At 44.3% G+C, this 27,745-nt stretch overlaps 1 protein-coding gene across 1 annotated transcript in view; it reads right to left on the bottom strand.

Annotated features, from left to right (window-relative positions):
• The window catches only part of LOC124031255 (collagen alpha-1(VII) chain-like), a 131,643-nt gene that overhangs the window by 59,464 nt on the left and 44,434 nt on the right, over nt 1–27,745 (bottom strand). The window contains exons 11-40 of the mRNA XM_046342308.1: nt 24,515–24,634; nt 24,084–24,233; nt 17,388–17,504; nt 15,784–15,930; nt 15,551–15,676; nt 15,307–15,453; nt 14,786–14,908; nt 14,306–14,584; nt 13,958–14,101; nt 13,613–13,744; nt 12,766–12,912; nt 12,182–12,313; nt 11,828–11,974; nt 11,529–11,648; nt 11,226–11,375; nt 10,927–11,063; nt 10,605–10,731; nt 8,142–8,285; nt 7,769–7,944; nt 7,553–7,591; nt 7,375–7,401; nt 7,223–7,267; nt 7,008–7,121; nt 6,853–6,924; nt 3,492–3,527; nt 3,338–3,391; nt 2,666–2,740; nt 2,455–2,568; nt 1,141–1,167; nt 946–999 (exon numbers count right to left, since the gene is read on the bottom strand). Of these exons, the coding sequence (XP_046198264.1) occupies nt 946–999; nt 1,141–1,167; nt 2,455–2,568; nt 2,666–2,740; nt 3,338–3,391; nt 3,492–3,527; nt 6,853–6,924; nt 7,008–7,121; nt 7,223–7,267; nt 7,375–7,401; nt 7,553–7,591; nt 7,769–7,944; nt 8,142–8,285; nt 10,605–10,731; nt 10,927–11,063; nt 11,226–11,375; nt 11,529–11,648; nt 11,828–11,974; nt 12,182–12,313; nt 12,766–12,912; nt 13,613–13,744; nt 13,958–14,101; nt 14,306–14,584; nt 14,786–14,908; nt 15,307–15,453; nt 15,551–15,676; nt 15,784–15,930; nt 17,388–17,504; nt 24,084–24,233; nt 24,515–24,634 (3,422 nt within the window). The remainder of the gene's footprint in view (nt 1–945; nt 1,000–1,140; nt 1,168–2,454; nt 2,569–2,665; nt 2,741–3,337; nt 3,392–3,491; nt 3,528–6,852; nt 6,925–7,007; nt 7,122–7,222; nt 7,268–7,374; nt 7,402–7,552; nt 7,592–7,768; nt 7,945–8,141; nt 8,286–10,604; nt 10,732–10,926; nt 11,064–11,225; nt 11,376–11,528; nt 11,649–11,827; nt 11,975–12,181; nt 12,314–12,765; nt 12,913–13,612; nt 13,745–13,957; nt 14,102–14,305; nt 14,585–14,785; nt 14,909–15,306; nt 15,454–15,550; nt 15,677–15,783; nt 15,931–17,387; nt 17,505–24,083; nt 24,234–24,514; nt 24,635–27,745) is intronic.

The following is a 27,745-nucleotide window of genomic DNA, read 5'->3' as shown; positions in this document are numbered from 1 at the left end:
GAATTGCAAAAGCTGTCATCAAGGCAAAGGGTGGCTACTTTGAAGAATCTGAAATATAAAATAGATTTAGACTTGTTTAACACTTGTTTTGGTTACTACATGTTTCCATGTGTTATTTCATAGTGTTGATGTCTTCACTATTCTACAATGTAGAAAATAGTACAAATAAAGAAAAATCCTGGAATGAGTTGGTGTGTCCAAACTTTTGACTGGTACTGTATGTGTGAAATGAGTTTAGAATGGGCCATTATCATGCACCTGTTGGAACAGGGGCAGGGAGAAAAAAGACATGTCATCCGTATGCACTTGAATAGCAAATTGAGGTCGCTTTTCCCACAGTTCACTTTCCAGCCAGCCAGGTAGGCTACTAGGGTTGTGTGGCAAAGTAAAGCAATGTGCTTAATATTAGAAAAGTTGAAGAATAAATATAGTAGGCCTAGCCTATAGAAAGCTGATGAGATCCTCCTTTTTTAAAGTAAACTATTTTCTCTTGCAATTTCATTGTCTATATACATTTTGCACAACATGGGCTTCTAGGAACAATTATTTCATTCCATGCATCAACCAGCTTATGAGGAGTTGGCTCTCGCTGTGCAACAGGTGAAGTGTTCGATGTGATTTTCAATTGCATTTGCGTTGATGTCAGAGTGGTTAGACTAGAGGGACAGGAGAGCGCTGAGTTCCAGGCCATTAGCAACTGGCCGTCAGCAAGGCTTCTACCAACCATCAGCGGCATCAGAGCACCGTTTTGGAGAAGCCTAGTTAATATGACAACTGTCATGTCACATGGAATTTGACTACGATCATGACCCGTGACTGCCGGTGTTGCGGTAATACGGTCACCGTAGCAGCCCTAGACAGTATAATTAACACCTCAAGAGATCTGCACGATGCAAATGCAGACACATACACAAAGACACATGTCCAGTGATTGACAAATCTTACCGGTGATCCCTTCTCCCCCTTTACAGCCGAGCCACTGCCCACTCCTGGAGGTCCCTGTAAGCAAGACAAACACACAGACAGACACAGACAGAGAGAAATAAAATAGATGTGACAATCATTATCCTCTTGTCATTCCAGGAGAGATATGTGCAATGAATCTACAAGACAAGCTGGGGACAGCACTGGATGACTCACCCTCTCTCCTGTGCTGCCCTTATCTCCCTAAAAGGAGAGAGAGGGTGGGGGGTGGAGAGAGAGAGAGAGAGAGAGAGAGAAAGAATGGAATGATTAGTGATAGAGTTTTGTTGTTCCGCAGACGCTATATCATACTTCCCAGTATAGGAATACATTGGACTCCCAGACATGCACACAATCACACTGCCCGTCTACTGTACTATGACGAAACATCAACGCCTTTAAGTCTGAAGAGTATCTTGTTGTCAAGGAAACTGATGGAAGGGTACGATCAGGTGGAAAATTACAAGATACAGAGGACGACAGAGATATTAAAAGAGAGAGAAAGGTTCCTAAGGTCACTCTTATACATCTCAACAGAACCAACCATTTTTAAATGACACATGAAAAGAACCTAGAAATCTAATCATGTTTTTGTTTTCCATACTATCATATCACAGCCAGACTGTTGGGGGTTATTCTCAAGGTTAGGATACATTTTCCAGTGCCTCACAGCACTTCCATCACCCGAAGTTTGAACCATCTAAGCACTTTTGAAAAGGGACATGTTTTTGGGAGCAACTTCAATTGAACCTGAACTGATAAGGTCTGCGCTCATTAGACTCCGCCGAATTCTATTACTTGTGTTATTGCCTTCCCTATATCTGTCTGTTCCCTAGCTCTGTTCCCTGCTTCGGATTGATGTTTGTCATATGTCCTTGTTTACCCATGTGCTGACGCTGTTTCTGTCGTGTTCTATGTCCGTTCCCTATTAAATGTTTGACTCCCTGTACCTGCTTCTCCTGTCCAGCGTCGGGCCTTACACATACAGGTTACAGGCTACTTCAATGAGTGTCTTTCTTCCCCATGTGGCCACTTGATATCCACAGTATACATACGCCTGCATTGCTTGCTGTTTGGGGTTTTAGGCTGGGTTTCTGTACAGAACTTTGTGACATCAGCTGACGTAAGAAGGGCTTTATAAATACATTTGATTGATTGCTTTAAGGAATACCTAGGATAGGATAAGTAATCCCTCTCACCCCACCCCCCCTAAGTTTTAGATGCACTATTGTTAAGTGACTGTCCCACTGGATGTCATAAGGTGAATGCACCAATTTGTAAGTCGCTCTGGATAAGAGCGTCTGCTAAATGACTTAAATGTAAATGTAAATGTAATGCTTGACACACAGGTTACAGGCTACTTGAATTAGTGTCTTTCTCCCACATGTGGTCACTCGTGATATTCACAGTATACATACAGGTTACATGCTACTTGAATTAGTGTCTTTCATCCCATGTGGTCTGTTCAAGGACCAGACCAGGGTAACTGACCTTGATGGAGAGGCCAAGGGCGCCTGGTATCCCGGGGCGACCGTCCTGTCCTGGGATCCCTGCAGGTCCCACAAAGCCCTTGGCCCCTTCAGTTCCTGGACGCCCTGTGGTACCCTAGGTAATAAAGAAATATCATTAATCATCACGAAGAATTTGACCTACAGTCACACGTGCATGTGTGTGTCTGACTGTGTGGGTGTGTGTGTCTCACTGGTAATCCTGGAATCCCTGGTTCTCCTTTCCTGCCAGGCAGACCTCCTCCTGAAACAGCCGACCCTGGTTCACCCTGAAACACCAGTAGAGAACAAGCTTAGTGATCATCGAATATACATATAACAGATGGGATGACATACTGTCACAGATTCCCCCGGTACTGCTGCTAATTCTGTGCACCAGTTCTGGAGGTCTACGTCACCAGAGTCTAGGCGTCACTGAACTGTCTCATTACGCACACCTGATTCCAATTCCCCTGATTAGTAATTGTATATATGTGCCCTCTGTTCACCATTGTCTTGTCAGTTATTGTTCCCATGTCCGTTGGTCTGTGAGTACCTGTGCTTTCGGATTTTGTGCTGCGTGTATTTTGCACTTGTTATTATGGGTTTCGTCCCGTGTATTGTTGTGCACTTGTTATTACGGGTCTCGCGTAGTGTATTGCAGGTCTCGTCTCGTGTATTTATTAGAGGTTTAACCCTGCTCTTTTGTTTGGGTTACATCCCTGTGTCTTTGTATACGTGTTTGTTTTGGGCTTCATCCCTGTGTCTTTTCATGGCATGTTGTATATTTTGGGTGGAGTATTAAATCCCCCCTATTACGAATTCCTGCACCTGTCTCCAATCACAACATATAGTTTACTGAGGGAAAAGAGGTGTGCTGTACTCACCCTGTCGCCCCGGTCACCCTTTGTCCCTGATGCTCCTTTAACCCCAGGATCACCCTGCCACAGAGAAAACATAAAAAATCTGACTTCATAATACAACACACATAAGTGCTAGATATATAAACAGATCAAATAGGTATTGCTGAGGGATACTCACAGGATCTCCTCTGATACCTGATAGCCCCTGTGAACCCTGAAAAAGACAAAATAGCAAAACATCTATTAAACAACGTCTAAAGCAGGTTGGACCAACTCCAGCGTCATTGTGGTTAGATTGTCTGCCCTGAGATTGAAAGGTAAGGGGTTCGATCCCTGGTCGAGTCATACCAAAAATGCTGAGTGCTTGGCACTCATAGCCTGTTTTGAGACCCACATTATTTGGCCTTTCCTGATTTGCATGTTATTTTGGCATTAACACATGTCAAAAATAAGTTTTCAAACAATGTAAAAAATATATTACATTTACATTTAAGTCATTTAGACATATATCATTGAGATAATAAAGCTGCATACAAACATGGTCTCATTTTTGTTTTCTTGAGTAAGGATGCTCCAAAATGCAGGTGATTCAGCCTAGCTAAGTGCTTTCTGTGGTGGTGGGGAAAACCAACAGAAAATACGGAGCGTTGCGCCTTGATTGGCTCAATGTTCTGTCACTCATGGGGAAACTAAGTCCCAGTCAAGTCTAAGGGAAGAGCTAGAGAATTCAAGCCCCTTGTGTGCTGCCATAGAGTTACATTAGAAGTGCCCATCCAAGAAGGCTCAAGGTCATTGGCCACAGATAAAATGATGTTAAATCACATATCTACAGTAGCTTTGATTGGACTGATACTTTCAAAATCTTAGCTAGCAGTCATCATCATGAATCAAGTTGACAATCTACTGGCAAATCATTTTTAATACTTGTCATATGAAGATAAATAATTAAGAGAAATTATAGATACGTATCGGTGCTCGTTGGCCATTGGACATAAACATTACACAACAAGTTGGAAATCGCAAATTCAACAATGTTTGGTTTGGAAGGAATCAGTGGCTAACTGCAAGCATTGCAAAGCAATCATTAGCCTGTTATTCAGTGGAGTGGCTGTGTGGTCTAAGATTAAGGGACTCTTATCCTAGTTTAAAATGATAAACATTCAACATTGGCCATGCTGTCAATGAAGCATGACTTGTGCCACGCTCCAAACAACGTAACTCGGAACTGCAAAATCTGAATTAAATTTTGCCTACTGTTCTGACTTGGTGGTGCACATGTAGCCTACAACCTGTTTTTGAGAAATGTAATCATAGAAATATTGTAAGAGCTTTCATTGTCTGCTTATACGACCCTTTATTTGGGTGTACAGTGAAAACACTGCAAGAATGGCCCATGTTCTGAATTCTGTTGCAGTACATTTCAAAAGTGCTGAACAATTGCTGCCCTATCCCATCTGGACAAAAATAATACCTATGTAAGAATGCTGCTCATTGACTACAGCTCAGCATTCAACACTATAGTACCCTCCAAGCTCATCATCAAGCTGAAGGCTCCCTGTGCAACTGGGTCCTGGACTTTCTGATGGGCCACCCCAAGGTGGTGAAGGTAGGAAACAACATCTCCACCTCACTGACCCTCAACACTGGAGCCCCACAAGAGTGTGTGCTCAGTCCTCCCCTGTACTCCCTGTTCACCCACGACTGCGTGGCCATGCATGCTTCCAACTCAATCATCAAGTTTGCAGACAACACAACAGTAGTGGGCTTGATCACCAACAATGACGAGACAGCCTACAGGGAGGAGGAGAGGGCACTAGGAGTATGGTGTCAGGAAAACAACCTCTCACTCAACGTCAACAAAACAAAGGAGATGATCGTGGACTTCAGGAAACTGCAGAGGGAGCAGCCCCCTATCCACAAGGGTCAGCAGTGGAGGTCTCCAAATGTGGAGAAGCAGTGGTGAAATGGTCCACCCACACAGACAGCGTGGTGAAGAAGGTGCAACAGCGCCTCTTCAACATCAGGAGGCTGAAGAAATTTGGCTTGTCACACAAACCCTGATAAACTTTCACAGATGCACAGTCGAGAGCATCCTGTCAGGCTTTATCACAGCCTGGTACGGCAACTGCACCGCCATCAACCACACGGCTCTCTAGAGGGTGGTGAAGGGGGAGATGGAAAGTACATGACATCTACAGCACCCGATGTCACAGGAAGGCCAAAAAGATCATCAAGGACAACAACCAACTGAGCCACTGCCTGTTCACACCACTATCATCCAGAAGGCACGGTCAGTACAGGTGCATCAAAGCTGGGACCGAGAGACTGAAAAACAGCTTCTACCTATCTAAGGCCATCAGACTACTAAACAGCAGTCACTAACTCAGAGAGGCTGCTTCCCACATTGAGACCCAATCACTGGACACTTTAATAAATTGATCACTAGTCACTTTAAACAATGACACTTTAATAATGTCTACATATCTTACATTACTCATATCACACGTATATACTGTATTGAGACCCAATCACTGGACACTTTAATAAATTGATCACTAGTCACTTTAAACAATGCCACTTTAAATAATGCCACTTTAATAATGTTTATATATCTTACATTACTCCTATCATATGTATATACTGTATGTTATACCATCTATTGCACCTTGCTTATGCCGCTCGACCATCGCTTATTCATATATTTATATATACATATTCTTATTCACCCCTTTAGATTTATGTGTAGGTAGGTAGTTGTTGGGGAATTGTTAGATTATTTGTTAGATATTACTGCACTGTTGGAACTAGAAGCACATGCATTTTGCTACACAACATCTGCTAACCATGTGTATGTGTTTGATTTTATTTAAATTTGAATAGTTATATTGACTACGTCTGTCCTAGCTCGCTCATTAATGTCTTAATCAAATTTATGGATTGCCTCTTATCTGCTTGTCGTCCCCTTATGCTATAGCTTGTACATCTCAATTGTCAGTAGAAACCACACTTGTTTAAACAAATCAGCCATATCAGCTATGTTTTTTTAAAAGGTAGTAAATGAGGCTGAATTAACTGTTTCACTGCCAGATAGGCTCCGCTGCTAGCCAGGTGTAGCAGTGGTAAGGTGTTGGGACTCTGCTGTTGGGACAGCTTTATATAGGCCCTAACAGGTGATAGGCACTGTTTGTCACCGTTATAGTGCAATTCATGTATTGTTTAGTGTTGTTTAGTGTCTTTGCTGGCATGCATCCCACTCTTTATTTGATTTTTTCCCCAACAAGATTTACATGCTAAAATCGCCACTGCTCAGCATTAAGGAGATGGATTGGGGCTTAGGCCCTGCGATAGACTAGTGCCTTGTCCAGGGGATGTGCATCAAGCTGCCTCACCCTACATAAACTGGAGAAAGGCTCCTGCTCCTATGAACCGTTGGCCATTTACTACTTATAAGAACATCAGGATAACAACATGTGTTATTGGGTTTTAGATGAACACACTGGGACTGGCCCTGACTGTGATTGCAGTCCCTGACTACTCACCGGTACTCCTCCAGGGCCCGGGGTCCCTGGTCGCCCTGGCAATCCTGGACCCCCATCCAGACCAGGAAAACCCTGAAGAGGGAACAACAGTAAATACAGCAGAACAGTACAACAGTACTAGTGTTGAGTATACGTGTTTATGTGTATGTACTTACCCTCTCCCCCTTCTCCCCTCTAACACCAACTGAGGGGGCCTCACTCCCGCCAGGCAGGCCCTGTCGCCCTTCAGGCCCTCTGGGGCCGTCCCGGCCAGGCAAACCATCACGACCCTAGAACACACACACACAATTAAATATCTCAGTGAATGATAAGTAGACGCTAATGTTTGAGCTACCAGTAACAGATCAATATTCAGTGGTGAATGACTCACAGGCTCTCCTTTGCGTCCGTCAGTACCGTCTCGTCCTATCTCTCCCTGTAGCAGAGAGTCAGTAACTTTTCAGGATAACTGATACAACTACTGACCATAGAGCTTCCAAGACAACATTACAGAGTATGGTATTAAAACAATTCAATTGTTACCTTTTCTCCTCGCTCCCCTCGATCACCCTAGAGAGAGTAAAATGAACAGATAAGAGCGAGAGCAGGGCAAAGAGGGAAAGAGGGATGAAAAAGAGAGCACACACAAATTGAAAGGTATGGTGATAGTGTTATGATGGCTACAGTATTTGGATGGATGAGGGACAGTAAAGTAACTCACCCGAGGACACTGTATGGTACACGGCTCTGCCACTGGGCCCTGATAGGAAACAACATACACACTGAGACCCAGAGCACTCCACCATATTGTTGTCACTGAGTCCTTGGCAATGATTCACTGACTGACTGGGAGAGCATACATTGACAGCAATATCATGGGATCTACAGGATCTCTCTCTCTCTCACCTCCCCAACACCTTTTCGTCTCTTAACTCACCCCTCCCTCTGGTATCCTGGCGACGCCACACAGTAGGTCAGCCAGGTCGGCGTGCAGGGTGCCAAGCTGGGAGGTATCACGAGCATATAGGAGGTTCTGGGTGCTGCCATCTGTCACCGCCTGGCGCAGTTCCTCAGAGTCCGCCCGACCTATACCCACCGCCAGTACTGTGACACCTGATAGACACACACACATGGTCATGTAAATGTTGGAATTGTATTTATTTACTATACAACCTTTTTGTTTTAAAACAGTCAGTGACAAGGGACTGTGGGGATAAAAACTATTGTAGCAGATTCTATTAGTAGAGATGTGCAGGTGCTGTATATCTGCTTGTGTGTTAGTACTTTCTATACAGTCTGTGTGAGGCTACCTGAGGCTTTGATAGCACTGGCTGGGACAGTGATGTTGTCGGATGATTTTTTGTCTGCAATGATCACCACTATGCCAGGAACTCTTGCTCTACGACCAGCTGTCGGGCTGAGAAGGAACTGTCTAGTGAACGTCACCGCCTGGCCTGCAGGGAAAGATACACAGTTACATATCCTCGCATACACGTATGCACACACACCAGGTTATCCATTAGCCGGTAATTGGCGGATTTTGGACGATAAAATACATGAAAAGCCGATAAATAAAATTATAGCGACAGAGGAGCCTTGGCAAAGGCTACTGTTGATTGCGAAGATGGAACGAAGTTAGACCGTATGCCTATAGTGAAAAGCCTACAAGGCAGGGCTCCATTTAGTTGCATTTTGCAACCCGTTGATTTGGCTGTGCGAGTAAAAAACATTATTGGTCGTATCGGTGTGGGCTGCATATTCATTCACCTCAATCAAAACATCCTATTTTTTAGGAGGCTAAAAACATGATTTGAAAGTGTCTTCCTGCATGTACCCGTTTCCTGCTGTTGTGTTGACCAAGCCACTCTCTCTCTTCTTTCCCGGGGGAAAAAATGCTCCAGGAGAAAGAAAAGTGTTCTGATTGGATCACATTTTAAAATCCAATTGCTGGGAAAACACAGCTATCCTGTTGTCACAGACGGAGAGAGGATGTTCTCAGCTTTCTGTAGGTATACTTCAGTGGAGGCTGTTGAGGGGAGGACGACTTATAATAATGTCCGTAACGGAGTAAATGGAATGGCATCACATGGAAACCATGGAAACCATGTGTTTGGTACCATTCCACTGATTCCGATCCAGCCATTACCACAAGCCTGTCCTGCCCAAACACCAAGCTCCTGTGGTATACATTTTATTGTTCAACCCCCATTTTGAGCTCAATAGCAAGTATTTTACAAACAAGATATTTGATATGGCTTTGAGATACAAAGTGTGAAATGCACATTGGCCATTGCTAGTGCATAGGCCTCATTCGGCGATACTGCAACGTTTTGGGGGAAATTATGTTAATATTGTAGTGGACAAAGATAAGAAGAATGTTGGTGCAGCCAAATGCAGGCAACTGTGCAACTTATTAAGTAGGATGCAATTTTGGAACATTAAAATGTTTTTATTTATAATACCTTTTGTTTTATCATTATTATTATTGTATATCATTATTATTATTGTAGACCTATTTATTAATCTAAACCAGTTCTTTAAACATGCAAAACATGTTTTGTTTCATTCTGTTGAGACATTTTCGTTGGCTAAATTTATTTAAATTAAGTATTTTTAAGTGTGTGCTCCGTACTAGCTGTAAAATCAGTTATAAGTAATCCTGTTGTAAAATAAATATAATCAGCCTATTGCTGTCATTTGTTGGGTAACTGCTGCAATATAGCCTGTTCAAAACTTTTGTGAAGGTTAAAACCAGTTCGCAAGTGTTTTGCTTGATTCTGTTGAGCCATTTTCTTTTTCCGAATGAAGTTGCAACTGTAATGTTGTGTTTGCGGCAATATAATATCCTGCTCGTGCTTTCCCTAATGGCTTGACTTACTTTTGATATTACCTTAATAAAGTGTATACATTTTTGTGAAGGTTTGCTGTGGTGTGGCTATTAGCCTATTATACTGCAGGCCTATGATATGCTCACCGCTGCTCCAACTGACTCCGACAGTTAAGAAGAACGTTTTAGGCATACCAAAGTTACGACTATAATCGAACAATATAACGCTTATCTATATAAAAAAAAGTCTTATACAAAATGAACGAATTAGGCTCCTTCTGTACACCTATAGTATAGCCTATCTGACAAGTATAAATACATTCATGTCGGTATCGCATGCTGCCGTCATATCTGTGGGGCTCTGCCTAGGCTTCTTCTCCTTAATATATAGATTTTAATATTACTATAATACAGTGGACACCTAAGCCTATAGGCCTATGCATGCAATTCCCTGCTGCATTTAGTGCTCAAATTTGGGACAGCTTGAATCTTGAGGTGAACAGTTATTCTTTACAATCATTTCACTAAATATGTGTGTGCGACCAATTACATTTTATTTGATTTATTGTTTTAGGAAAGACAAAAAACTATAAAACAATAGGATATAAAGTTGTGTATACGCTACTCATCAGAACACAGGGAATAGTATTTTTGTAATTAGTAAGGCCTATAGGTTAGTAAGGCCTATAAATGTGGCTCATTTAGCCAATATGGGTGGACGGCCTAATGGGTTATGCACCCATGTCCGATAAATTAAATCTTTCCAAATTTTCCTCATGCAAAACCCTGACACACACACACACACACACACACACACACACACACACACACACACACACACACACACACACACACACACACACACACACACACACACACACACACACACACACACACACACACACACACACACACACACACGTATGTATAAAACACACACACACACCTATAGCATTCCCTGGGCCGTCTTCAAAAGGCGTGGACAGGATCTCCTGAAGCAGCGTCTCACTGTTGCTATGGCGATTGAGCAGGAACCAGATCTTGGGCCGGGCGCTGTACACTACAATCCCCATCTGGAGGAGGCAGGAACCACAGAATATAACACCACACCACAGAATCACATCACAAAAGTACACCAAAGCCAATATACAGATGTCTGGGCCTTCACAAAGTGTCTCAGAGTAGGAGCCCTCATCTAGGATCAGGTTCCTAACCGTCTTATTTATTATGATCTAAAAGGCTAAACTGATCCTAGACCACTCCAGTACCTGTGAGTCCAGGGTTCCGATGCTGGTGAGGGAGCCGGCAGCGCTGGTCAGGAGAGAGAGTAGGGGCTCAACCAGGCTGGTCCGATCCCTGGAAGCTGGAACCAGGAACACCACGTCCAGACGACCACCTACACACACTGAAGACAGAGACACAGAGACAGAGAGAGGAATATTGAGTTGGGCTGGTTCATCTTAGACTGGCAAAGAAACATTTGGTGAAGAAATGTCACAGTGCAGAAATGTTTAGAAAGTAGTAGTTTAAGGGATTCAGGGGCCGGTATGAGAATTGTCAGTCTTACCAGTACGTTCGTCCAGTGAGGTCTCAGGGCCAACCTCCCTCTGGAAGCTAGGCTGCAGGGTGAAGCGGTACCTCAGTCCCAGACGCAGCCCAGTCACCCTGTAGGAGCTGGATGTCCCAGGCAGAGGGATGGACTGACCCGGACCAGTGTCTGTTTAGAGAACACACACACGGATGCAAGCAAGCAAGCACACACACACAAACCCACACGCACACACAGACAAAGATTAGAGATCAACCTTTCAATGTGTAACTTTGTCAATAAAATAATAAATTGAACCACATTATCCAGTGTCTGTCTCACCCCTTTCCTCTCTCCAGCGCAGGACGTATCCTGTAGCACCCGTTAATGGAACCCAGTCCAACAACACAGAATTCTGGGTAACCTCCATAGCACGCAGACCCCTTATAGGCTGTAAGGGAGCTGAGGGGAGGAGAGAAGCAAGGGATCAGTAATGGAAAGAGATACTGTGACTACAGTGAGTGACTAGTTATAGCCTATTACTAGGGCCAAGAGTTTTTCTTGGTCAGGTCACATGGTCAGGAAACTCCTGTCCCTAACTATAGTGAATGAAAGGAGATGGTGTTGACAGAGAAGTATACCTGTGGAGGCAGTGATAGTGACAGCTTGACTCTCTCTGTCCCTGAAGATGGCAGCCAGCCTCACAGTGTAGCTCACCCCAGGCCGCAGACCATCCAGGTCAAACGAGGTTGCATCTCTACCTATCAGACGGCTCGATTCAGCCTCACCTACATGGAACCAATAGAGAATATAATGAAACAGTAAAAAAAATATTACATGCAACAACAAAAAATTCACAAAAAAACATTTGGATGCACATTTTATGTATGCATATATATCTGTGTATAAATCTGTGTGTGTATCTGTATATTTATCTTTGTGTGTATCTGTGTATGTTTCTTTGTGTGCATCTGAGTGTGTATCTGTGCGTTTACCCAGGGCTGATCTCCAGTAGATGCGGTACCCTGTAACCCCGGCCATCCCTCTCCAGACCAGACGCAGCACCCCTGGGGTAGCCTCCAGCACCCTGACCCCTTCCACCCGGGCTACAGCAGCAGGTTCCCCTGCTACACACACACACACACACACACACACACACACACACACACACACACACACACACACACACACACACACACACACACACACACACACACACACACACACACACACACACACACACACACACACACACACACACACACAATGAGAATACTGGGAGAGGAAATACAGTACTAAGCAGTAGCCATCAAAACACCACATACAGTATAATACTACAGGAAAGTAACAGTATTATGGGACATAATGCTAGATAGCAGGGTTGGGTTCAAATCCATTTAAAGTACACTGAAATTCAAATTCAACCATTTGGAATTGGAATTTAGATTACTTTCTGAATTGACATAGTACTACAGGAAAGTTACACCTTCCAATGTTTTCATATCCATTCTAATCAAACAGAGGAACATGTTACCGCACAGTCTCTATTCTTTAAGGCTGTGACGTAGTGGTGACTCACGTGTAGTGACTCTGACAGAGACCGGGGTTCCCTGTTTGTTCTGGACCAGGGCCATGACCTGCACCTCATACTGAGCCCCTGGGTCCAGCTGCTCCAGATCCACCGCTGTCAGGTCACCACCCACCAGCTGGCTCCTCTCCTCCCCACCTACACCAAGACAGAAGGGGCAGTGGTGAGTGGTCTGGCACAAAATGGCTGCCATGTTTCATTAATATTATGTTAAAGCCCTTAGGGGTTTGTGGTATATACCACAACTAAGGGCTGTATCCAGGAACTCCATTTTGCATCATGCATAAGAACAGCCCTTAGCTGTGGTATATTGGCCATACCACACCCTCTCATGCCTTATTGCTTAAATAGACCAGAGATGGGAAACTGGAGGGCTGCATGCGGGCTTTTGTAGTCCCGTGGACCAATTTCGTAGGCCTATGGCCCCCATCCCCATCAAAGTTGCCCAACCCTATAACTGACCAATAAGAAAGAGAGTTCCAAACCTCTCTGCCAATAACAGCAAATGTTCAGTTTTCCCCTCCCCACAGACCACTCCCAGGCAGTCCTATCAAAATTCTTGCTTGAGAATTTGGCCATTGCTAAGAAGCTATTTCTGTTCATTTTTTAACTATTTTAATTCAAAACAATCACAGTAGGGTACTTAATTGTTAGCCAGAAATTATTTGATATTGAGATAAAAACATCTGCATTGGACCTTTCAGTGTGAAAGGTGTAAATAGAGGTTCATATGTTAAAGATAAGCTATGGATACTATGCTATTGAATCATGAACTATCAGGGAATATCATTCAGATTTCAAAAATTTTCAAAGCAGAAAAACTGATCAAATCTCTTACCATCAATTCGCTTCCAAGACACACGATAGGCTGTTGCTCCCTGCACGCCCACCCATGTTACCCTGACGACCTCACCGCGGGACTCCTGGACTTGGAGTGAGGTCACTGTTCCCACAACACCCTGGTCTGATGCTGAGGACAGAGAGGTGGAAGAGTTCAGTCACCCATTTACAAGCACTGTTTATATGATAGTGTAACACTCATTTAATTCAATCAATCCTTAAATTAACTAAGGGCAAAGTAAAGCTGTTATCATATTGTTGACAGCTAACCAGCTAACCAAGGCTATCAAGAAGAGAATGGATAGAGGTTAGTGGTCAATTTGGAAATTGAGCGATTGAGTACCTGTTCTGGTGTTCAGGGAGGCGGGGCGTCCTTCTCGAGAGCCAATCAGTGAGGAGACTGACACCCGGTAGGAGGAATCTTCCTGAAGGCTGTCAATGGTGAAGGAAGTGACATCAGCGGCCACTGTGCGGGAGGACTCCACTCCTGTAGAGAGATAGGATCAGGCAGAGAGGAGAATGCTACTGGGGATTGCTACTACTGTACTATTAGACTACAGAAAACACAAGACAATCCCTATAAAATGTGTTATTTGAGCCGAAATGTGCTTTGAGACCTAAGGTAAGGATCAATAAGAATGTAATTTATTCATCAAATGACATCCAAATAATTTATTGTAACCGCGCCTACCATCTTCACTGCGCCAGGTAATCTTGTAGCCAGTTGCCCTGGAAACAGGTGACCATGTGATGCGTATCCTCTGAGAGGTGACATCAACGATTCGCAGGCCGCTAACTGTGCTTGAGTTTGAGCCGGTGTTCCCATTGGTCCTGGCTGAGAGAGTGACCACTTCCCCGATGCGTTGACCAATCACAGCCGCCAAACCCAGGACCACAGCCTCGTCTGGCTGTAACCCCTCCAACGTGTAGGTTGAGGCCTCTGGTCCCAGATCATGGGACTGCTCAGCATCTAGAAGTGAAACACACTGTTATAGACACAAACACTGGGACTGCTCAGCATCTAAATAGAGGGTAAGAAAGACAGTAACACATACATACATAAATAGGGACTGCTGCTTTAATTATGTTTCTCATAACATGTCAAATAATTGTATTTCGGAGGACTTGTTTAGCACAAAATCATTCCAATTAGAAATCATCTGACACTTACTGTTGCCTTGTCTCCACGTGACCCTGTACCCTGTCGCCCCCAAAACACCTGCCCAGGCGATTCGGAGTCGCCGACCATTGATATTTGTCACGCGTAGGTTGGTCACTTTCTCCAATGTTTGTTCTGCAATCATATATCAATAAGAACACTGTAGTTCAGTGGACAACCAAACATTTCCAATGTTCAATATCAAACTTTTATTTCCCATTTTAAAACATTTTTCCATTTCATGCCAACTAAACACGGCCCAGGTGCCCTGTCCTGTATCTCCACACTAGCCCACAGGCCCTCTTCTGTCATCTCTGCCTGGGCTTGCTTCAGCTCACCTCTCCTCAGTATCTCTATTCACCACCCATCGACATGGATATTCAGCTGGCAGCCATTCATCACACAGCAGACCATTGTTTACCAGACTGGCAAACACACTGCAGCCCTGAGCCAAGATCTGCACCCATTCAATCTGTTCACATCCTCTCTCAAGACAAGCTGGAGCAAGCAGTAGCATACAATGTGTGTGTCACCTGCTTTGATGTAAACAGTGACCGGGTCCCCCTCGTTGTCTCCCACCACAGCGGTCACGCTGACCCCATAAGACACGCCCTCCGTCAGATCCCTAAGGTCAAGGGTCGTCTGGCTTCCAGGGACACTGCGTATTTCCTCTGTTTGCGCTATAAATACACAGTGTTAACACCTATGTGGCCTCTGATCTAAAAATAGTGCACTATATAAGGAGGGAAAAAGGTGTCATTTGAGACATGCCCTTACCTTCAGTATTGACCATGAGGATACGGTACTGTGTTGCCCCGGCAACCCCTGTCCATCCTAGTCGCACAGTGCTGCCCAGGGACTCTACCACTCGCAGGTTGGACACACTCCCCACCTGCTGTTCCACTATACAGGGACGAGGGACAGGAGGGGGTCAGTAAAATAGTAGTGAAACTGGTCAAATATACAAAGAATTTATTGGGGGGAGGGGTGCGCCTGCCACTATCCCTGACCTGTTGGAGAGGTGGAGACGGGGGTGGCCTCCTCTCGTCCATCATACAGGGTGAACAGGGTGATGACATACTCAGTGCTAGGCTGCAGCCCTGTCAGATCAAAACTAGTGGTGCTCCGGGAGAACGACTGACTTTGCACTCTGCCACCTGAGGAATACAGTAAGTCAGTTAGATGTTGACAGTCAGTCAGTGAGGGTACATCAATGTTTGTATGAGTAGATCGGTGTACTGTATGTAATTCATGCTGAGCGGTTTGAAAGTACATTCATATTTTGTATGTGTGTGTGCTTGTGTGCACACTTATGTGGCGCACAAGTGTGTGTGTGCATACACATGTACAGTCCCAGTCAAAAGTTTGGACACCGACTCATTCAAGGTTTTTTTGTTTTTTGTTTTTTTTAAACCATTTTCTACATTGTAGAATAATAGTGAAGACATCAAAACTATGAAATAATACATACGGAATCATGTAGTAACCAAAAAAGTGGAAAACAAATCAAAATATATTTTATATTTGAGATTCTTCAAGGTAGCCACCCTTTGCCTTCATGACAGCTTTGCACACTCTTGGCATTCTCTCAACCAGCTTCACCTAGAATGCTTTTCCAACAGTCTTGAAGGAGTTCCTACATATGCTGAGCACTTGTTGGCTGCTTTTCCTTCACTCTGCGGTCTAACTCATCCCAAACCATCTCAATTGGGTTGAGGTCAGGTGACTGTGGAGACCAGATGCAACACTCCATCACTCTCCTTCTTGGTCAAATAGCCCTTACATAGCCTGGAGGTGTGTTGGGTCATTGTCCTGTGATAGTGATAAATGATAGTCCCACTAAATGCAAACCAGATGGGATGGCGTTTCACTGCAGAATGCTGTGGTAGCCATGCTGGTTAAGTGTGCCTTGAATTCTAAATAAATCACTGACAGTGTCACAAGCAAAGACCCCCACACCATCACACCTCCTCCTACATGATTCACGGTGGAAACTACACATGCGGAGATCATCCATGCACCTAGTCTGCGTCTCACAAAGACACCACGTGATGTTGAGATGAAGCATTTATTTGGGCTGCAATCTGAGGTGCAGTTAGCTCTAATGAACTTATCCTCTGCTGCAGAAGTAACTCTGGGTCTTCCTTTCCTGTGGCGGTCCTCATGAGAGCCAGTTTAATCATAGCGCTTGATGGTGTTTGCGACTGCACTTAAAGAAACTTTTAAAGTTCACAACACAACCGATTGGCTCAAACGCATTAAGAAGGAAAGAAATTCTACAAATTAACTTTTAACAAGGCACACCTGTTACTCGAAATGCATGCCAGATGACTACCTCATGAAGCTGGTTGAGAGAATGCCAAGAATGTGCAAAGCTGTCATCATGCAAAGGGTGGCTACCCTAAGAATTTCAAATATAAAATATATTTGGATTTGTTTAATCCTTTTTTGTTTTCCACATGATTCCATATGTGTTATTTCATAGTTTTGAAGGCTTCACTATTATTCCACAATGTAGAAAAAATGGTAAAAATAAAGAAAAACCCTGGAACGAGTAGGTGTGTCCAAACTTTTGACTGGTACTGTATTGTGAGGATGAGTGTTTGTGTCTGACCTTCCCCCTGCCTCCACTCCAGGCGGTATCCCCTGGCAGACTGGATTAGGTTCCAGGTGAGGCGGATGGAGGAGGGCCCGGTGGTGGCTGCCTTTAGCACCTGCTGCTCCAGACGCTCTGCATGGGGGGAACACACAGACACAACACAACCACTGATACATCATGCTATGTCAGAACCTCTTACAAATCCTTCAGGTGATATTCAGCTCTTTTAGGGGATTTCAATTCATGATGCATTTTCATTAGACTGCCAGTATAGTTGTTTTTAACAAATCTTACACTCTCAAAAATGCTGGGTTAAAAACAACCCATTTTGGGTTCTTTGGTAACCCAGAGCTGGGTAAATATTGTACAGAAAACACGCTGGGTTATTTTGACCCAGCCAATTGGGTTGCTTGAATACCCTAACATGTTGGGTTGTTGGGATTACCCAAACATGGGTTAATTTAATCATCAGTTGGGTATTTCTTACTTTCATGCTGGATTGCCCCAACAGCTGGGTCTTTTTTAATATGACATTTACTCTCACAGGTGGCTAAAAATACATTTCCTGCGTGTCATGTCACTACTAAAACTACGCCTCCAGTTTTCTGATCTGACCGCTGCGTCACATCTCAATAACCCAACACCAATAACCAAGCACCAATAATCCAGCACCAATAACCCAGCATCAACAACCGAACATTGCTCTTTTTTAAGAAAACAACCCAACTAAGTGACCCAACGCATCCAACTCAGCACTTGGGTCAACCCAACAACCCAGCATTTTTTAGAGTGTAGCTAGCTACACAAACATAGTTGTGTTTCCTCTCTCTCCAGATGAAATCTCGCGTCTTGTGACGGCCGGCCGCCCAACAACCTGCCCGCTTGACCCTATCCCCTCCTCTCTTCTCCAGACCATTTCCGGAAACCTTCTCCCTTACCTCACCTCGCTCATCAACTTATCCCTGACCGCTGGCTACGTCCCTTCCGTCTTCAAGAGAGCGAGAGTTGCACCCCTTCTGAAAAAACCTACACTCGATCCCTCCGATGTCAACAACTACAGACCAGTATCCCTTCTTTCTTTTCTCTCCAAAACTCTTGAACGTGCCGTCCTTGGTCAGCTCTCCCGCTATCTCTCTCAGAATGACCTTCTTGATCCAAATCAGTCAGGTTTCAAGACTAGTCATTCAACTGAGACTGCTCTTCTCTGTATCACGGAGGCGCTCCGCACCGCTAAAGCTAACTCTCTCTCCTCTGCTCTCATCCTTCTAGACCAGGGGTGTCAAACATACGGCCCGCGGGCCGGAACCGGCCCCCAAGGAGGTTCGATCAGGCCCGCAGGATAATTTGAAAGTGGAAAAAATGCATAAAAGACATGGAATTAATATTTTTAATTCGCTGCAATTCATGGATTATCCGCTAAGGGGCGCACTCTTTCCATCAGAGTAGAAGACAAGCCGCATCACTGAGACAGACTGAAAACAGCAGACGGTATCAATGCGCCATCTGCTGCTTGTTACGACGTTGTTAATACCTTGGTCTCTACCTCTCCGCTACACCTTCTTTAGCCAAAATGTCGTTATCCAAACGGAGAAAAGTAGATAAGGAGTGTAGAATTTTCAAAGAAAAATGGACCACGTCCTATTTATTTACAGAGATACACGGAAAACCTTTGTGCTTGGTGTGTTTGCAACAAGTTTCGGTATTGAAGGAATATAATATTCGACTCCACTACGAGACTCATCACAGCGAAAAATATGACGGCTTGCAAGGACAACTGAGAAGAGATAAGATTAACGAATTGCTGGCGGGTCTGAGGAAACAGCAGTCAACTTTCATCCAGAGCCGAGAAGTCAGTGAAGCAGCGGTAAAAGCCAGCTACCTAATTGCTAGCGAAATAGCATTAGCATCGAAGCCGTATTCCGACGGTGACTTTGTTAAACGATGCATGATGAAGGCGGTGCGCTGAACTTGTATGTCCCGAGAAGCGACAAGCTTTTGCCAATATTAGCCTGACGAGGAATACTATAGCAGAGAGGATTTCGGAACTATCGGCAGATTTAGACAGTCAATTGAAACAGAGAGTCAAGTCATTTATTGCATTTTCCGTGGCAATTGACGAGAGCACTGACATCACAGACGTGGCCCAACTGGCCATATTTATTCGAGGAGTTGATGAGACATTGACTGTTACTGAAGAGTTTCTTGAGTTGGTGCCAATGATGGACACCACAACAGCCGAGGACATTTTCGGCTCTGTCGTTGCTGCATTGGACAGAGTTGGAGTGGACTGGTCCCGCGCTGTCAGCCTGGCTACAGACGGCGCGCCATCCATGGTCGGAAAGAAAGCAGGTGTCGCGACAAAGTTCAAAGACAAAGTACAAGCCCTTAATGGAGGAGATCATTTCTGGACATGTCACTGTATTTTGCACCAGGAGGCATTGTGTTGCAAGTCGCTGAAAATGGACCACGTCATGGAGGTGGTTGTTCGCACTGTAAATTTCATCCGGTCCAGAGGTCTGAACCATCGTCAGTTTGACAAACTTCTCAGCGACAGCAACATTACCCACAGCCTGCCATACCACACTGAAGTGAGATGGTTAAGCCGAGGCGCTGTGCTGAGGCATTTCTTTGATCTACGAGAGGAAATCGGACAGTTCATGGAGAAAAAAGGAAAACCGGTGTTGGAATTACAATCTCAGGAATGGCTACGGGACCTTGCATTCTTGGTTGATATTACTGAACACTTGAACAATCTGAACAAAATGTTGCAAGGCTGCAAAAAAGTTGTCACACAGTTTTCTGACAACATACATGCATTTAAGTTGAAGCTGACTTTGTGGGAGATGCAACTGGCAAATGGCAACCCTGCTCATTTCCCCTGTCTGAGAGATGTGTGTGTGACCAGACCTGATGCGGACATGAAACGGTACAAAGACAAAATTGCAGGACTACTGCGGGAGTTTGAGAAACGTTTTCAGGTATTTGGTGAACTTGAGACAGAATTTTCAGTTTTTCGCTCACCTTTCACAGTTAAAGCTTCTGATCTGCCGGTCGAAATTCAGCTAGAGATAATTGATTTGCAGTGTGATGCAGATTTGAAGGGCAAATTTGCCTCTGTAGGTCTGGACAGATTTTATCAGTATCTACTACCAGGGTACCCCAAATTAACAGCCCTGGCTGCTAAAATTTTGTGCATGTTTGGGACAACCTACCTTTGTGACCAAATTTTCTCAGTGATGAATATCAATAAAACAAAAATGCGTTCAAGGCTCACAAACAAGCACTTAAATGACATTCTGAAAGTGACAGCTAGTCAGGACATGACACCTGGTGTTGATGCACTTGTACAGGTCAAAAGATGCCAAGTTTCAGGTACAAATACAAGTCCAGACTAGACTAACACCTTTAAAATGCTGCCTTAGATACTGTTTGCATTGAAAGAATACAGCTCTGTGAAGATGAATCCTTACTGTGGTGATTTAAAAAATGTGCACTTTAATGTTAGTCAGCAGCTTCAAAACAAAAGTTGTGTGATGGAATTCTACTGTTCATACAACTCCATAAATTTTCAGTATGTATTGTATGTGTATGTATGTTTCATGTATGAAGTTTACAGATTTACAGGACAGGCAACACTTTCTTCATTACACATTTAAAATCACTCTCCTTAGTTTGTAAGGTGTACGCAGGGATTACATTTAGATTTTATATGCGTATGTGTAAGTGGTTTAAAAATTCCTTTCTTTAAAAGTCTCATTTAATCTTAAAGTGCATTACTATATTTTTCAGTACCAATTAAAGTTTTGTGCCTTTGTACAATCAGTGGGATCAGTTGCAATGCATATTTGTGAATGATAAAAGTAAATTGCACATTTGTCTAAGGAAATATGAGGTGTTTCATGAAATGTTTTGTAAAAGGATAGTTCATTAAATTTCAATATTTTCCTAATGTTCTTGTGCTTCTTTACACCAAAACAAAGGAAAGACATGATATTTTGGTTATTTATAGCAGAGTATGGTATAACTTTAATGGTCCGGCCCACTTGACATCTCCCTAGGCCGTATGTGGCCCACGATGCGAAATGAGTTTGACACCCCTGTTCTAGACCTATCGGCTGCCTTCGATACTGTGAACCATCAGATACTCCTCTCCACCCTCTCCGAGTTGGGCATCTCCGGCGTGGCCCACGCTTGGATTGCGTCCTACCTGACAGGTCGCTCCTACCAGGTGGCGTGGCGAGAATCTGTCTCCTCACCATGCGCTCTCACCACTGGTGTCCCCCAGGGCTCTGTTCTAGGCCCTCTCCTATTCTCGCTATACACCAAGTCACTTGGCTCTGTCATAACCTCACATGGTCTCTCCTATCATTGCTATGCAGACGACACACAATTAATCTTCTCCTTTCCCCCTTCTGATGACCAGGTGGCGAATCGCATCTCTGCATGTCTGGCAGGCATATCAGTGTGGATGACGGATCACCACCTCAAGCTGAACTTCGGCAAGACGGAGCTGCTCTTCCTCCCGGGGAAGGACTGCCCGTTCCATGATCTCGCCATCACGGTTGACAACTCCATTGTGTCCTCCTCCCAGAGCGCTAAGAACCTTGGCGTGATCCTGGACAACACCCTGTCGTTCTCAACTAACATCAAGGCGGTGGCCCGTTCCTGTAGGTTCATGCTCTACAACATCCGCAGAGTACGACCCTGCCTCACACAGGAAGCGGAACAGGTCCTAATCCAGGCACTTGTCATCTCCCGTCTGGATTACTGCAACTCGCTGTTGGCTGGGCTCCCTGCCTGTGCCATTAAACCCTACAACTCATCCAGAACGCCGCAGCCCGTCTGGTGTTCAACCTTCCCAAGTTCTCTCACGTCACCCCGCTCCTCCGCTCTCTCCACTGGCTTCCAGTTGAAGCTCGCATCCGCTACAAGACCATGGTGCTTGCCTACGGAGCTGTGAGGGAACGGCACCTCAGTACCTCCAGGCTCTGATCAGGCCCTACACCCAAACAAGGGCACTGCGTTCATCCACCTCTGGCCTGCTCGCCTCCCTACCACTGAGGAAGTACAGTTCCCGCTCAGCCCAGTCAAAACTGTTCGCTGCTCTGGCTCCCCAATGGTGGAACAAACTCCCTCACGACGCCAGGACAGCGGAGTCAATCACCACCTTCCGGAGACACCTGAAACCCCACCTCTTTAAGGAATACCTAGGATAGGATAAAATAATCCTTCTCACCCCCCTTAAAATATGTAGATGCACTATTGTAAAGTGGCTGTTCCACTGGATGTCATAAGGTGAATGCACCAATTTGTAAGTCGCTCTGGATAAGAGCGTCTGCTAAATGACTTAAATGTAATGTAAATGTTTCCCTTCCCATTTGAGATCTAAGATCCCAGAGAGGAACATTAGGGGGTATTCTGTCCTAAATAGCTACAGCACCCACCTCCCTTATCTCAATCGAGACCAATGATGACTCGGCTTTAACTCAAACACAATCCCCTGCAATATTTTTTGGGCGAACCGACCAAATTCCTATAGAAATGTGTGTTCTAGATCTGTCATATAAGAAGTGTCAGATCTGTTCTATGTGAGCTATTTCTAATGGTTCCCGTTCTTAAGTACATTTTTTGGCGTATTTTACTTTCGGTTTGCACTCCAGCTTCAAACAGCTGAAAATACTATATTTTTAATATGGAAAATATATTTTACAGCGGTTTAGAATGTACAATGATTGTCTACACTATACTTGCTTGTTTTGTCACATAAACTGAAGTTAGGCTAACTATTAGAATTTTAGCAACCAGGAAATGGCAGAGCAATTTCTGCACAGTGCACATTTAAGTAAAGACATCCCTCTAAAATTAGTCATACACAGGGGGTGATTGTATTTGTGTGTGTGTGTGTGTGTGTGTGTGTGTGTGTGTGTGTGTGTGTGTGTGTGTGTGTGTGTGTGTGTGTGTGTGTGTGTGTGTGTGTGTGTGTGTGTGTGTGTGTGTGTGTGTGTGTGTGCTTGTTCTTCTATCCTCGTGAGGGACCAAATTTCCCCCCGTGGGGACATTTCCCACGTCCCAATGAGGACAAAGGCTATTTTAAGCTTAGGGGTTCGGTTTAGGGTTAGGGATTAAGGTTAGACGTTAAGGTTTAGGATTATGGTTAGGGGTGAAGGTTAGGGTTAAGGTTAGGATTTGGTTTAGTTTTAGAGTTAGGGAAAATAGGATTTTGAATGGATATACATTTTAGGTCTCCACGAGGATAGGAATCAAATCAAATCACATTTTATTTGTCACATGCTTCGTAAACAACAGGTGTAGACTAACAGTGAAATGCTTACTTAAGGGCCCTTCCCAACAATGCAGAAAGAAAATATATAAATAATAGAAAAACAATAATACGAGGAATAAAGAAATTCATAAAACTAAACGGTTGTTGTTCTCTCCATAGACATATACCATATATACAGTGTTCTATATCTATCTTTCTAAGGCTCTATTATTGTATTTCTCCTTCTCTTTCTGCCTCTTCACCCCCTATAGTCCCTTACACTAAGTTCTGTTGAATGCAGCAGAAAGTATTTTATAAATGCATTCTTTCACTGGCTAAAATTAACCACAAGTAGAAGTTACTGGGACAGAGGAAAATAGACAGAGGGACAGAAGGAGAGGGAAATGTATGTCTGCAGTGCATACATGCATTTGTGTGTAGCTCTGTACCTATCTTGAACCTGGCGGTAGCAGTAGGTCCCTCTGTGTTGGCTTCGTAGAGGGCGATGACAGTGACAATGTACTCGGTGTCTGGCTGCAGGTTCAACAGGGTGTGAGTCTCAGTGTCGCCAGCCACCTCGACAGACTTCACATCACGTCCTGGGAGAGACACAGGTACAGGGGGAGAGGAGATAGGGGTGAGGGAGAGAAGAGAAGGGCAGGAAAGAGGAGAGCAGAGAGTCGACAGAGGAAAAATGGAAGGTTGAAATGGACAACGACAGTTGTTGTGTACACATTGTGTCACCGACTGCTCACTATATAAAGTATTAACTAACAGCATTGCTGATGCTCTCATAAATTCCATTCTGCATTTCTGCAGAACAACCCTTTTGTGTAAATACAAAAGTCAATACTGATTGGTGCATCTCTCCGCTCCTTACCTGTGAATGGTCCCCAGACCAGTCTGTAGGCCCTGGCTCCACCCACTCCCCTCCACAGCACCCGGACGCTACGCTCTGACACGGTCTCTACTGACAGCTGCTGGGCCGCCTCCAGACGCACTGCAACGCAACACACACACACACACACACACACACACACACACACACACACACACACACACACACACACACACACACACACACACACACACACACACACACACACACACACACACACACACACACACACACACACACACACACACACACACACACACACACACGAAGAATCCGCAAGGCTGTTAATCCTTTATATAGTGAGCAGTCAGTTACATTATGTGTGCACAACAACTGTCCTTGTGTTGTGTGCTTAGTGCGTCTGGGCGCTTAGTGCGCCCTCCTGTACTTCTTGTTCAACCATGACTATGTGGCCACGCACGACTCCAACACCATCATCAAGTTTGCCGACAACACAACGGTGGTAGGCCTGATCACCGGCGACGATGAGACAGCCTACAGGGAGGAAGTCAGTGACCTGTGTTGTCAGGACAACAACCTCTTTGTCAATGTCAGTAAGACCAAGGAGCTGATCGTGGACTACAGGAAACGAGGGGGCGAGGACGCCCCCATCTACATCGTCAGGGCTACAGTGGAGCGGGTCGAGAGCTTGAAGTTCCTCGTTGTCCAAACCACTAAGGATTTAAAATGGTCCACACACACAAACAGACGTGAAGAAGGCGCGACAGGGCTTCTTCCCCCTCAGGACGTTGAAAAGACTTGGTATGGGCCCTCAAATCCTCAAAAAGATAAACAGCAGCACAATTGAGAGCATTTTGACTGGCTGCATCCCTGCTTGGTATGGTTTATGCACCGCCCTCGGTCACATGGCGCTACAGAGGGCAGTGGGGACAGCCCAGTACATCACTGGGGTTGAGCTCCCTGCCATCCAGGACCTCTATTTCAGGCGGTGTGAAAGGATGGTCATAAACTGTTCTCTCTGCTTCTGCATAACAAGCAGTACCGGAGTCTGACACCAACAGGCTCCTGAACAGCTTCTATCCCCAAGCCATAAGACTTCTAAATAGCCAACAAAATGGACACAGGGACTATCTGCATATACACTTTTTATTTGTACTTTTGCACTGACTCTACGCACACTCTACACACACACACACACACACTCACTTAACACACACCCACATTCATACTGACTCTACACACTCATATACAATCATCATATATGGAGCTGCCAATTTGTTTATCAGATATCCTGATGCCTAGTCGCCTAACCCCTATACATACTGTATCGACCCCTACCACTCCAGTATCCCTGCACATTGTAAATATGGTATTAGCACCAACTCTGGTATTATTACAATTGTTTAATTCTACTGATATTGATTATACTGCATTGTTGAGAAAGAGGAAGCAAGAAAGGCATTTCACTGTACTTGTGCATGTGACAATAAAACACACACACACACAGTATGCATCCTGAAATAGGGAAAATATGAACAACAGAGAAGAGCTTCAGACTTTTATTGATTAATGCAGGCAACAGTCACCACCAGGCGGCAGTATGATCATCTAACCATTTAAAAGTTGTCTAAGATAAACGTGCAAACCCACTGGGAGCACACTTGTTGAATCAACGTTGTCCCACGTCTGAAATGATGTGGAACCAACGTGGAATAGATGTTTAATTGACATCTGTGCCCAGTGGGAAGCTACCTATGTGGCGATGAAAACCTTTCTGATTACTGTTACCTTACCACCTATCGTTCACATGAAGTCACAAATGCATGAGTCCAATCTGTATAGTTTAGGGTTGAATATTTTCAGTGAACTGACTTGCCTAGTTAAATAAAGGTTAAATTGATCAATAAAAAAAATAATCCTCAGCAATCTACACACAATACCCCATAAAGAGAAAGCGAAAACAGGTTTTTGAATTTGTAACAGATTTATAAAACATTTAAAACAGAAATACCTTATTTACATAATTATTCAGACTCTTTGCTATGAGACTCAAAATTGAGCTCAGGTGCATCCTGTTTCCCTTGATCATCCTTAACATGTTTCTACAACTTGATTGGAGTCCACCTGTGCTAAATTCTATTGGTTGGACATAATTTGGAAAGGCACAAACCTGTCTATATAAGGTCCCACAGTTGACAGTGCATATCAAAGCAAAAACTAAGCCATTGAAGGAATTGTCCGTAGAGGTTCGAGACAGGATTGTGTCGAGGCACAGATCTGGGGAAGGGTACACAGTGGCCTCCATCATTTTTAAATGGAAGAAGTTTGGAACCACCAACACTGGCCGCCCGACCAAACCGAGTAATCAGAGGAAAACGGCTTTGGTCAGGGAGGTGACCAAGAACCCAAAGGTCACTCTGACAGAGCTCTAAATTTCATCTGTGGAGATGGGAGAACCTTCCAGAAGGACAACCATCTCTGCAGCACTCCACCACCTTTATGGTAGAGTGGCCAGACGGAAGCCACTCCTCAGTAAAACGCAGATGACAGCCTGCTTGGAGTTTTTCAAAAGGCACCTAATGACTCTCAGACCATGAGAAACAAGATTCTCTGGTCTGATGAAGCAAAGATTGAACTCTTCGGCCTAAATGCCAAGTATTGCGTCTGAAGGAAATCTGGCACCATACCTACGATGAAGCATGGTGGTGAAAGCATCATGCTGTGGGGATGTTTTTCAGCGGCAGGGACTGGGAGACTAGTCATGATCGCGGGAAAGATTAATGGAGCAAAGTACAGAGATCCTAGATGAAAACCTGCTCCAGAGTGCTCAGGTCCTCAGACTGGGGCGAAAGTTCACCTTCTAACAGGACAACAAACCTACAGTGCCTTGCGAAAGTATTCGGCCCCCTTGAACTTTGCAACCTTTTGCCACATTTCAGGCTTCAAACATAAAGATATAAAACTGTATTTTTTGTGAAGAATCAACAACAAGTGGGACACAATCATGAAGTGGAACAACATTTATTGGATATTTCAAACTCTTTTAACAATCAAAAACTGAAAAATTGGGCGTGCAAAATTATTCAGCCCCCTTAAGTTAATACTTTGTAGCGCCACCTTTTGCTGCGATTACAGCTGTAAGTCGCTTGGGGTATGTCTCTATCAGTTTTGCACATCGAGAGACTGAAATGTTTTCCCATTCCTCCTTGCAAAACTGTTCGAGCTCAGTGAGGTTGGAAAGAGAGCATTTGT

Source organism: Oncorhynchus gorbuscha, linkage group LG03 (assembly GCF_021184085.1).
Source record: "Oncorhynchus gorbuscha isolate QuinsamMale2020 ecotype Even-year linkage group LG03, OgorEven_v1.0, whole genome shotgun sequence".
NCBI classification, from domain to species: domain Eukaryota; kingdom Metazoa; phylum Chordata; class Actinopteri; order Salmoniformes; family Salmonidae; genus Oncorhynchus; species Oncorhynchus gorbuscha.
This window is presented reverse-complemented; position numbering and strand designations above follow the sequence as displayed.